This window comes from Xenopus laevis, chromosome 7L (genome assembly GCF_017654675.1).
Source record: "Xenopus laevis strain J_2021 chromosome 7L, Xenopus_laevis_v10.1, whole genome shotgun sequence".
Classification (NCBI taxonomy): Eukaryota; Metazoa; Chordata; class Amphibia; order Anura; family Pipidae; genus Xenopus; species Xenopus laevis.
Window position 1 is genome coordinate 128267047 of NC_054383.1, and position 12854 is coordinate 128279900.

The 12854-nt window shown below is 38.3% G+C and overlaps 1 protein-coding gene across 1 annotated transcript; it reads left to right on the forward strand.

Moving 5' to 3' along the window:
* Positions 1-656: 656 nt before the first annotated feature.
* Positions 657-7225, forward strand: LOC108695936 (formyl peptide receptor-related sequence 4). The gene is made up of 3 exons (XM_018224884.2): positions 657-722; positions 4552-4606; positions 5697-7225. Exon 3 carries the CDS (start codon positions 5710-5712, stop codon positions 6766-6768), a length of 1059 nt encoding a protein of 352 aa, XP_018080373.1. The 5' UTR covers positions 657-722; positions 4552-4606; positions 5697-5709; the 3' UTR covers positions 6769-7225.
* The last annotated feature ends 5629 nt before the right edge of the window (positions 7226-12854 follow it).

Sequence of the window (12854 nt, forward strand, 5' to 3'; positions counted from 1 at the left end):
ATACATTTAAAAACATAAAGATATTTGCAAAATATTCAAAATTGGGGATGGTGGGTGGAATGTTTCTACCTGCTCAGATGATAAGGAAATTAACTTCTTCTTCTACTGACATCACATCCCTCTCTGCTTCCGCCCCTAGGTCCCGTCATCTCCTGCTTTATTTCATTCCCCCTCACCTAAACTTGGTATGAGTTTGTTATTTTGATAAAGGTTTGGTTTAGACCAAAACTTTGAATTCACAATACATATATTTAAACTTTCTTTCATGTCCTGTAAGTCCTGATTTCTTCCTACATTACTTACATTTGTGTATGTGATATCATACAGCATGTTCTTTGTACTATCATCTTTTTATTCTCCACCGTTGGGCCCCTATTATGTTGGGGTTCTAAATATCTTCTCTGTCCTACACCTGAAAACTGCCCTACATTAGATTTGACAGAAAATAGAGAAGTTTATAATTCTGAATGGTTTCTGCAATTTGAATGACCTATCAGTAAGCTTCTGTAGATACAGATTAGTACTTTGATATGCAGAACACATGACTCTTTTTCCCATGGACAGTTAAAACTGTTATTATCTAAAAAATAATCAGATAGGAGTTAAAGCCAAAAAAAAAAGTTCTGTGTCAAGCGTATTACTTATATATTGTACTGTGTTTTCTGCTGGACATGAAAAGACGGAGCTCCGAAAACGAAGAGCCAATCTCAAAGGTTGAACTGGTAAGGAAAATCTGGGGCAATAAAAACTGCCGATACTTAAGCTAATGAAGAAGTAGGGCTGTTACATTTAGGTTTTTAAATGCAAATGACCTTGATTGTTCTTTGGAAAGAAAAGAACACTAGGGGTACTGGTAATGTTCCAGCTTTCAGATGTGTGATAGATATTTGTTTTTTACCTCAACTACTACATCATATACTTGTCACTCTACTCCTACTTGCAAAGTTTGACTTTTCAGGCATGTGTAGTAGATGACTATATTAATTAGAAATATTCTGATGGTAAAGTACTTTTTGTAATATTATTTAAATATTGATGAATATATTTTCATATCCAAGCTGCTGTCTACATCATCAACATTTATTTTCAACGCCCATTGGAATTGAATTATTGGGATTGTGGTCAAGAAACAGTTGATCCCTTACTTGTATACCTTCTGTTTTTTGTTTAATTTCAGGTAGTTTTTTTGAATACACAATACAGTAGATTCACAGTTAGGATTTGTATAAAACAATGGTACTAGAATATGGAATAAATATCTAGGGTTAGCCAGGTTAGAGTTACAACATAGTATATTATTCTGAGCCTGGTCTTTGGGATATATATATATACACATATATATGAAGCTATATATACAGAAATTTTAGTTAACTGTATCAATCAATTGCTCAACTGTGCAAATATCTAGCTTTGTTTGTAGGAGTTCTATGTTCCTACAATTCTGCATAATGAATCTTTTGGCCTGAAGAAGAGCCTCCTGAAAAAGAAAGCTTTAATTCTGGTTTCATTTCATTTAATTCTGGTTTCATTTCCGGCACCACATCTAGTTCTGGGAATTGTAATCTGTGTAACAGCATCCAAGTATGCAGTATTTTCTCCCAATATGGTGTAATCAGACTGCAACTCCACATCATACAGTGTATGTATGAAACTCCTTTTATCTGATGCATTTGTTTTGGATGTATGAATTTATATAGTGCAATCTGACTGGGGTATAATTCCATATAAAAAACATATATGTGGATCATACATACCCTGTAGTTTGGGGGATACCAGTTGAGCAGCTTCTTGCCACTCCTGCCACTCCTCATCTAGTATGGTACCCATATTAGTTTCCTATTTGCACCAAAGTTCCTCCATGGTGACATTGTGTACAATCTGCTGTAGCCTAGCATACATCATGGTTATGAGACCCCTGATATGGCCTCCACTGAAGTAGATTAGTGGGTGCATAAAAATATGTTTCTGGTGTATGAGGTAGCTCAGCCATTGACTCTGTGGGTTTGGGGTGTTTTTTTATCTGTGCAAAGGGAATAGGTTTGTCATTATGCCCAAAATACTACAGGTATAGGATAGTTATCCAGAAACCCATTATCCAGAAAATCCCAAATTAGGGAAAGGCCAACCCCATAGACTCCAGTTTATCCAAATAATCAAATTTTTTAAAAATGATTTCCTTCTTCTCTGTAATAGTAAAACAGTATATAAAACAATGAAAGCAAGGGTCACAGTAAACTCACCCAGTAAATGAGGAGGTCTAGGTGGACTGCCCTGAACCTGCAGCTAAGGGAGGGGATCCAAACCATAAGCACTCAAATTAAACCATCCGCCACACAGTTGTATAAATGAAATAAGTTATTCAGTAACCATGGTACAGCATTACGCGTTTTGTATCAACACTGATACTTTATCATAGGCAATAGTAAAACAGTACCTTGTACTTGATCCCAACTAAGATATAATTAATCCTCATTAGAAGCAAAACCAGCCTATTGGATTTATTTAATGTTTACATGATTTTCTTGTAGACTTAAGGTATGAAGATCCAAATTAAAGAAAGATCCATTATCTAGAAAACCATACCTGTGATATCTGTAATACCATATTTCACCCAGTTTTGCATATTCCCAAGTTTTGCAATGAGGGGATGAACTGAGTTATCTCACAGTGGGGTTAGTGGATCAGTAACCTGTGGTGCAGTAAGTTACCAAACATTCCAAACAAGATTGTGTAAGTCTGCCTGATATCCTTTTTAATTGGATGCCGCCAGGTCTTACTAAGAGAGGAGCATAGCTAAAGGTTCTGGATGAGCAAAGGGGCACGATCGTTTCACCAAGGATACTGGCCAGGCAGACAAGCGTGGACAGGCAGACCGGGCCAAAACAAGCAGATTACAAGAATAGTCAGACAGGCCGAGTCAAGTCAGTGCAGGCAGAGTTCAAAGAATGATCGGACAGGCTAGGGTCAGGTTTGGATAGTGTTGAATAGACAGCAGGCAGGCAAGGGTCAATATCAATAAATCAAGCAGGATTCACAAGGAATAAACACCCAGGAAACTAACAAATAGAACCTAACAACAGGCAGTGAGTTTTCATTCAAAGCACCTTTAAATACTTTGAATTTTGCACCATTGCTCAATGACGTCATCACACGGCAGATAAAACCTGGTAGTGCCCGCCGCATGCGCCATAGGGGAAACCAGCGCAGAGAAGGAAAGATGCACACGGCGGGCACTAGACCACCAGCGAGAGCCACTGGATCACCAGGGTAAACTATATTCGTTACATCATGTCCAAACAAGTTAATTGACCCCAAATGGTGTATGTAACTTTATGGTTTGAAACTTATACCAAAGTAATCAGATTTTCTATCTGAGCAGCTAGATAATAAAGATACATAGCAGGAAGAGTTACCCACATTAATGTCTCTAATTTAACTATTGGTCTCCAGTTAGCCCATAATAGTTGTCTAAAGGTAGCAGAAACATTATTAAAATAAGAGGAATGTTGGCAGAATACTTTTTGATCAGATATAACTTGCCTAGAGAGTAGAGACCCTATAGGAAGATTTGCCCAAGACTTTGTTTTTTCTAATATCCAACTGATTGGATTGTATAGATTCAATTTCAAGTATTATTGAAGAGAAGGCAGTACTTTAATGCTGAGATACATACAGTAAATGTATTCATTCACACTTTATAGGGAAATGTAGAGCACTGATCTTGCACCGTGGGTCTAGCATAAGGGCAATAGATTTACTGTAAAAATTACCAGATCTGATATTTTGCCAATGTCTGTTAGAATAGAAGGGGAGGGTTGCTGTTGCATCAGTGAACTAAGGGTGTCAACTTGATGCTCTAGTTCCCATTGATATTACGTTTTTTCAATTGCAGCTACTTCAGTGTGGAGAGTACTCTGTAGATTAGCCTTAAAGGCCTCCCACATCATGGGAGGTTATGGTGAGGTGTCATTTAGGGAAAAATATTACTTTATGGAGCTGGAAATGGCCTTGTCACTATTAATTATATCAAGCTAAACAGGAATAAATGACCACAACCTCCAATTCTGTTGGTTAGGATTGTGTCTGCCATGCAAAATTAAGTGAGATGCCCCTGGTTTGTAATGTGCCTTGTGGATATTGGGGAGAAGGCCCTTGGAGAGAAAAACCATGTCAGTCTGAGTTAGGGTCATAAGGGAAGTCAAGAAACCGTTCTGAGTGGGGTGGCAATAACATGACATCAAGGGCATTAGATTAGATGGGTGTACAGAAAGACTTCCACCCAACCCCCCTCATCAAGTGGCTCATTTAAATGCACATTTAAACTCTATTAAAGTCACCTCTACATATAACTTGGGGTTGGGGAAATTTGGCGACATAATTTGCAAATTGGATAATACGTTTACATAAGGAGGTGCAGTATAGATGTTGTCTAAGACAGTCTCTACTGTGATCGGATGTAAATTGACATCCGGTCACTGAGCTCTCTGACTCAACAAGAAGCCTAAGTTTGTATAGTTATTAATATTAATTATCACTTATATTCTTATTTAGATCCTCTCCTATCCATCCTCCAGTCTGCCATTCAAACAACATCCTGATTGCTAGGGTAAGTAGGACTCAGATAAGGTTTAAAAAAAAAAAAAGAGATATCAAAAAGAAAAAAAACACAAAGAATACAAAATATTTGTACCTTGACTCGGAATACCACTGCATACTTTTTATTCAAATTGCCATTTCCAGGACTCTATGTTGTGGTAGGTGTAGTTTGCCTAGAAATTAAACCAATACGTAAACCCATATTAGATGCAGAAGTGCTATGCTCAGATCTGAATGTCATTGGGGTAGCCCAAATGTACAGTATGTATTTTCTGAGCTAGAGCAGCCTGAAAACACAGCTCCACATTTCACTGAGCATCGAAAGTCATTATTCTACATGGCACCACGTGCTCCATGAAGAGTTGGGATGATGTAGCTCAAAAAATACAGCAAAGCAAGTTGACTTCCCAAAATATTCTGGACATAGCATCTTTTTTTTTAAAGATGTGTACATTTAGCTTACATTTATAAATTAAACTGCCCCTTTTCTGCCCCATTCTCTAGTTTTATTTTTGACCTAAAATATTATGGGGCCAATTCATTAACTTCGAGTGAAGGATTTGAAGTAAAAAAACTTCGAATTTCAAAGTGTTTTTTGGGCTACTTCGACCATCGAATGGGCTACTTCGACCTTCGAACTAAAAATCGTTCGACTATTCGACCATTCGATAGTCGAAGTACTGTCTCTTTAAGAAAAAGCTTCGACCCCCTAGTTCGCCATCTAAAACCTACCGAACTCAATGTTAGCCTATGGGGAAGGTCCCCATAGGCTTGCCTAAGTTTTTTTGGTCGAAGGATATTCCTTCGATCGTTGGATTAAAATCCTTCGAATCGTTCGATTCAAAGGATTTAATCGTTCGATCGCAGTTTTTGCGGTAAAATCCTTCGACTTCGATATTCGAAGTCGAAGGATTTTAATTCCCAGTCGAATATCAATATCGATATTCGACCCTTGGTGAATTTGCCCCTATGTCTTCTAAAACCATCCAGATTTTTGAAACAGAAATCACTTTTCAAACTGTGCAATAAACAATTCCCATCTTAAACATGTTTTGGCTCCTTATAATTAATGTATCTCTGCATTTTACTAAACACCACAGGTTGGCACTGAAAATGGAGAACATGCTGTCTCTGAACTTCACCAACTCATCTCCTGCCAGTTACCCTGAAGAGAAATATTATGATAGAATTTTCCGCTGGAGACAATTACTGATCATAACATTGTTAAGCATAACATTTGTGTTGGGAACAGTGGGCAATGGACTGGTCATATGGATCGCTGGATTCCGAATGAAAAAGACAGTTAATACCATTTGGTTTCTTAACCTCGGCATTGCCGACATTTCTTTCTGTCTTTTACTTCCTCTCTACATATTAGATTTGGCAATGGGTGGTCGCTGGCCCTTAGGACAGATAATGTGCAAAGTCCTGTTTACTAGCATTTTCCTAAACATGTCTGTCAGTATCTTTTTCTTAATGACCATCAGTGTGGATCGTTGCACCTCTGTTCTGTGCCCTGTATGGTCAAAAAATCATAGATCTGTAAAGTTAGCTAGGAACATCTCTGTGATAATCTGGCTCTTGTGCTTGACTCTCAGCTCTCCTTATCTTGCTTTTTATGATACTGCGCATGACCCAGACAGTAATAGTACTTATTGTATAGTCACATATGCAACCTTTGATAATGCTACTTTTTTTGATTACCAGACATGGTATCTGCGTCACAAAACTATGTTTGTCACCAGATTTATATCAATGTTCCTGATCCCATTTATCATTATCATTATTTGCTATGGGCTCGTTGCATTCTGGATTAGAAAAAACAGCAAACACCTTGGGTCCAGTCGAACTTTTAGGATTATAGTTACCATCATACTCTGCTTCTTTGGCTGCTGGTTTCTTTATCATTTGTGGCCTCTCTTTGACTTTACGAAGGTTCACATGAACTGGCTCTTTGATCTTATAATGTATGATATTGGGCACTGCTTGGCTTACTTTAACTGCTGTCTCAATCCAATAATTTATGTTTTTGTTGGCAGAGACTTTAAAAGATCATTAAGGAAGTCAATCCCATTTCTTCTGGAAAACACTTTCAGAGAGAGAGTTGACCCTCTTGAAACACACAATGACACCACCACTGTAGGAACTGAACTACTGACATATCATACATGAGAACTTCATGTCAGTTCTACAAAAGTGGTTCTGTTAAATTCGATTTCTAATACAAACAGATGTAGGTAGTGTTATCCCTAATCAATATTTTAGGATATCCAAGATCATTATTACGTCATATTTGCTTAATTTAGGCTTTGCAATATCCTCACCTCAATGCACAATGTACTTAAAGGCAGCTTGTCTGCATTAACAGCTCAGTAGTTGACTTTATTTATTAAGTATATTTAGCAAGTATATTTATTCTGAAGCTTATGTTTTCAAAAGGTTCCTTACTATAAACAGTAAGGTCTGAGACTTAATACAAACCAATTTACCATGGCGACTACTGGATGTAAATTATATAACAGATAAGAAATGATAAAACCCTATAAATATTCTAATTAAATTTCATATCAGTATTAGTGATGGGCGAATTTGCTGAAAAATTTGCGAATTTCGCGCGAAATTTGAGATACGGCGAAAAATTTGCGAAACGGCGCCAGTGTCTCATTTTTGACACCGGCGCCCGTTTTTGGCAAATTTTTGCGTGCGTTTCGCGAATTTATTCGCTGGCGGTGAATCGCGCAAATTCACCGCGAATTCGCGCCTGGCAAATAAATTCGCCCCCATCTCTAATCAGTATGTAAAAAGCTACCATATGGAATGGAAAGATATAAAGGGACTAGTGACATTGTAGGCCCCAGTTAAATATTTGTCTGTGCTACAATGTTTATGAATCTATGACAAACACTTAGGGGGTTATTTACTAAACTCCAGTCGAGCTTTTTGTGGCAAAACTCAAATCTTTCATCCTATTTTGTAGTTTCTGTGGTCTGTGCTGGAATTAGCACAAACATTTTGTGTTTTTGGCTTTTTGGACAAAAACCTGAAAATGTTATGAATTTTGGGAAAAAGCCAGAAAAAAATGTATGATTCGGGCTTTCGCTTGATTTTATCGTGTTTTTCCCTAAACCAATTAAATCAAGCTTTAATAATAAATAAAGTAAAATTGGGTATGGGAGCTGGGTGATGGTTTTTTTAATTTAATTTAAAAATCTAGACAAATTTGGATATTATATATAATTCTCCCCAACATCTAACTTACATATCCTTAACAAAAAAGATCACTAGACCCCTGTAACCCAAGGGGACTTCTGGTTCTTAATTTGCTTACAACCCTTTTTTACTCCCTCCCTCTTTCTTTACCCCCTACTGCTTCCATTAAGACAAGACAGACAAACATAAGAAACTTTTTATTTTTATGTAGGCAAAATTAGTGATTCACTGATTGAGACGAGAGTACATGGTGCCTAAGGCTTTTACTAATTTCAGGAAGTGGAACCACATAATGCTTGATTTTACCATATATAGTATGCAGTTTGGAGTATGTATACTGGTTTGATAATCATACTGTATATCAATCTCTTCCTGGGAGTTGGCCAGGTGACTTCTGCCTGGACTTTAAAGTGCCTGGTTATGTTAGACCCACTGCTGAGCCACTGTGTGGGAAAGTCCCTCAGCTTTTGTTCTAAGTATCAATAAATCTCTTATCTGTTTTATCTTAATGTGTGTGGTCAGTTTCAATTACTCTACGGAACCCATCTCAATATTTTTAATGTGATTTGCATTTAAATTGGAAGTTGTTAAACCTGAACAACTTTAATAAAAATTTTTTTAAAAAATATACCTTTATATATATATATATATATATATATATATATATATATATATATATATATATATATATATATATATATACAAATTCGCAATCTGGAGCACTCCCAAGTGATCGTCACTGCCTAGGTGCTGGTTAAATTATAAATAATCAAAGAGGTAAATAAACCGCACTGCCAGGACTTCCATAAGATGTGAAAAAGCAAAAATTATTTTATTTTCAACGTTTCGGCTCCCAACTTAAGCCGTCTTCACCTCCTGAAGACGGCTTAAGTTGGGAGCCGAAACGTTGAAAATAAAATAATTTTTGCTTTTTCACATCTTATGGAAGTCCTGGCAGTGCGGTTTATTTACCTCTTTGATTATATATATATATATATATGTATATATATATATATATATATATATATATATATATATAGGGAAAGGTGGGTACAAGCTGCACACCTTCAAATACATCAAAAAACCTGGGTGCTCTGGTTAAATAATAGATAGAAATTGCACGTGGTACCGGCACTCACAGGGTTTTCATGAAAAATCAATCGTTCAATATGGTTAAATAGGAAAAAAAAGTGGTCTCCGGTAAATATACTAGGACTAGGCACTCAACGCATGTGTTATTTTCACGATGACCTTTCTGGTAGTGGTTGTTTCATTCATAACAGTGGGTACTGGCATGTGGGTAGTGGTAGATGGCATGAATACTTTAGCCTAAATCCCCATACCCCGCTATGGGCCACCTAGAGAGAATATGTGCCAACCATGGCGTCATGGACTTAGGTGTTGCTGGTCCATGCTTGGTCCTTAGCTTCTGTAGGGACGGGCAGTGGACTCTAAACACCTACTCAGGACATTGGCCAAGGGGCAGGCAGATGGGAGATGGAAGGCTGGTGTCTAATATGCTTCTGCGGTGGACACGCAGACGGCTAATTAAGACAGAGTATACTGCTCATACCCGGGGTTAGTTCCTATGGTTGACCCACCCACCACTACAGTATCAGGGCTTGGCACATTGTTGCAGCCTATATACTACTTATGATAAGATAGTAAATTTCCAAAAACCTACCAGATGGTCTGCTTTGGCATTTGAATTTTATGCTTGAGTGGGCCTATAATCAAGGTCGCATACCATAAGGCCCGTTGTTACGACCAGTGTGCATATTTCCTCTTTTACTGTCTATTCTCTTACTACTTTCAATTAAAAGGAATTTCTTCTTTTCGTTTATATATCCTTTTGGTATATATATCCACACACTGTTTTCTGTGCACATTGATTTGTCACACCTGGATTCTATTACCTTTGGGGGTGGGGGTGGAGTTGTGGGTTTGCCTAGCAATTAGTTTGGCGCCCTTTTGTGTATTTAAACTGTTCACTGTCTGTGTAGCACTGTTTGCCCTTGAGAAAGGTTCCTGTGGGGAACCGAAACGTCGGATTCAATAAACCTTTTTTTTCCTATTTAACCATATTGAACGATTGATTTTTCATGAAAACCCTGTGAGTGCCGGTACCACGTGCAATTTCTATATATATATATATATATATATATATATATATATATATATATATATATATATATATATATATATATATAAGTTCAGAAAGTACCTGCACTTTAACCCTCTCGATTCGTAGTGGGTGCTCGGTCAAACGGTATTATGCAACTTTTCAAAATGGACCAGCACTCCAGTTTGTTCAATCAAACGTGAATATTTATTTAAATAGTCACTCTCGTGTCCAACGTTTCGGCCCACATCTGGGCCTTTATCAAGGATGTGTGAGAGTGGTAGTGAAGACATTTAAATACTTAAAATGTGGGCGTGTACATGACATCATTACCAATCAAATTAGTGCAAGTTCGTGAATGTAATTACATATTCTCTCTGTGTTTTTCCACTCTATGTCCTTCTCGGATTGTGCCACAAGATGTCGCTATTTTCAATCATTTTCATGTGTAATACAGTTTCGTGTTGAACAAATTATATAAAGTATATAAAGCATATAAAATGTATAGAGTGTACATCTCGTGATTGTGAATACAATATACATGGCAAAAAAGGTTAAAAGAATAAAGCATCTTACAGGTATCTTGATAATCTGCTTGTTATGTCCCAATACAGCAAAAAATTAAAGTCAACATCTAGGGAAAGAGGAAATCATATTTGTGTTATTATATACATTGTTACCATTTTCAATAAATTATGTTGCAAATTCATCTCTGCCTTTGTCTTATTTGGCTACTTTATATGTCACTGTCTATCGGGACTGTGGGAGATTCCAATCAATCTAGGAAACAATCGAGATTTAACTGCCCATTTAAACCCTTCGGTGTCACGCAATCCAACTGATGGATCCAGAAGGCTTCTCTTCTGAGTAGCTCCTTACCATAATCTCCCCCTCTCGATCTTTTTAGTATTTGTTCAATAGGCATGCACTTAAAGGTTGCGGCACTATGCCCTGCCTCTGCCCAGTGCTTAGCCACCGGTTGCTGGGAGATATCCTGCTTTTTGTCTTTCTTTTTCTCTGCTCTGTCAGGATCTAGGGCTGCTCGTATGCTTGCTCTATGCATAGCAATACGTTCCCTCAGTTGCCTGACCGTCTTGCCACAGTACACCATACCACAGGGGCACTTGATTATATATACCACCATCTGTGACTCACATGTCATCCTTTGCTTTATGGCGTATTTCTTACCTGTTCTGGGGTGTGTAAAGTGTTGCCCCTGTATTAGGGTTCCACATGTCACACAACCAGTACACTTATATACCCCTGGTCTTTCTGACAGAAAGTGCTGTACCCTTGATTTTTGATATTTATCCATAGGGTCAGAGGGGCTCAGAGTCTCCTTCAAATTGTTGCCCCTTTTATAGCTAAATTTGGGTCTCACGGGTAAGTTTTTGAAAATTGTTTCATCTGAGGCTACTATTGGCCAATGTTTACTATTGGCAACCAGCGCAGCCTCGGACAGCGAAGGAGAACCGAGCGCAAGAGGATCGCCAAACGTCCAGGCTCCTTTTTTAGGAGAGCGCCAGGGCAACACCAGGGACCCAGGAAAGCCACCCGCCGTGGGGGTCGGAAGCACCCAAGCAGAAGCGCAACCTCAGCGACAACGAATGCCGACAAGGAGAAAGACCTAATATTCAACCTATCCTCTTACCAGCTTACCGATGCGGATACCAGACTGTTGCAAAAGGGATTAGGATTCGTCCCAATGGTGAGTGGAAATACGTTTGCACATACTGTTGATAACTATAAGTTTTCTCGCCAGCTAAGACTTAGGGAACGATTCTGTAATACAGCCCCCCCACTACAATGCCCCAAGAATGGAGGGATAACCAGCGATAATAGAGATGTGGACCCTGTGGATATAGGATCCCCTCAGCTGGAAATATTTAATGGGAGCAGCTTAGCTGCAGAAGGGGAAAGGCCACGCATCCCAGGTAAATTTAAACCAAAGAGCAAATATGACCCTGTAAGCGTAAATCCATCCATCAGGACATTTAACCGCATGTTGGATATAGACATGTCTGCTTACCAAAAGTATAAGCATAAATGGAGAGGTAATCTCACCCTTGTCGAAAGGGAGGCTATGAAATCCCTCAAAGGGAATAAGGATATTATAATCAAAACTGCCGACAAAGGTGGGGGAATTGTAATTATGGATTACAGTTATTACAAATGTGAACTTTTAAATCAGTTGTCGGATGTATCGAAATACCAAAAGCTAACTTTTGACCCCACGGACAAATTTAAAGGGGAACTAGGCAGCATTTTGAGGATAGCTGTAAATAATGGATGGATCACAGACGATATGTATAACTATTTTCTACCGGCATGTCCAATTCGGCCAGTTATATATACATTACCTAAGATCCACAAGAATGCACAGAGACCACCTGGGCGACCCATAATCTCCTCCAGAGGATCACTAAACGAAGGCATAGCGGAGTATTTGGATGATATACTGCAACCGTGCATTCAAAGTGTTTATGGTTATGTGAAAGATACTACTGATTTTTTGCAGGTTATACAGAGTATTCATCTCGAGACTGCACACATGACACTAGTGACAATGGACGTACAAAGCCTCTACACGTGCATCCCACATGATGCAGGTGTTGAGGCAGTGCGAGAATTGATCACTGAAAATATACTGTACAAGGGGCCTCCAATTGAATTTTTGTTGGCACTATTGCAATTCGTGTTATACAAGAATTATTTTAAGTTCGAAAATGATTTTTATGTACAGGGGACAGGGACAGCGATGGGGTCCAAAGTGGCCCCAGCCTATGCAAATGCATACATGTACAAATTTGAAAAAGAACAGATATTGAACCATCCCCTATACAGACAGCATGGTGCCTTCTATAGGAGGTACATCGATGATCTGTTCTTCATATGGTTAGGACCCATTGGGGACCTAGAAGCAATG

Bases quoted from the DNA above. Each gene is read 5' to 3' on its own strand.
- LOC108695936 (XM_018224884.2), top strand. From the start codon at position 5,710: ATGGAGAACATGCTGTCTCTGAACTTCACCAACTCATCTCCTGCCAGT.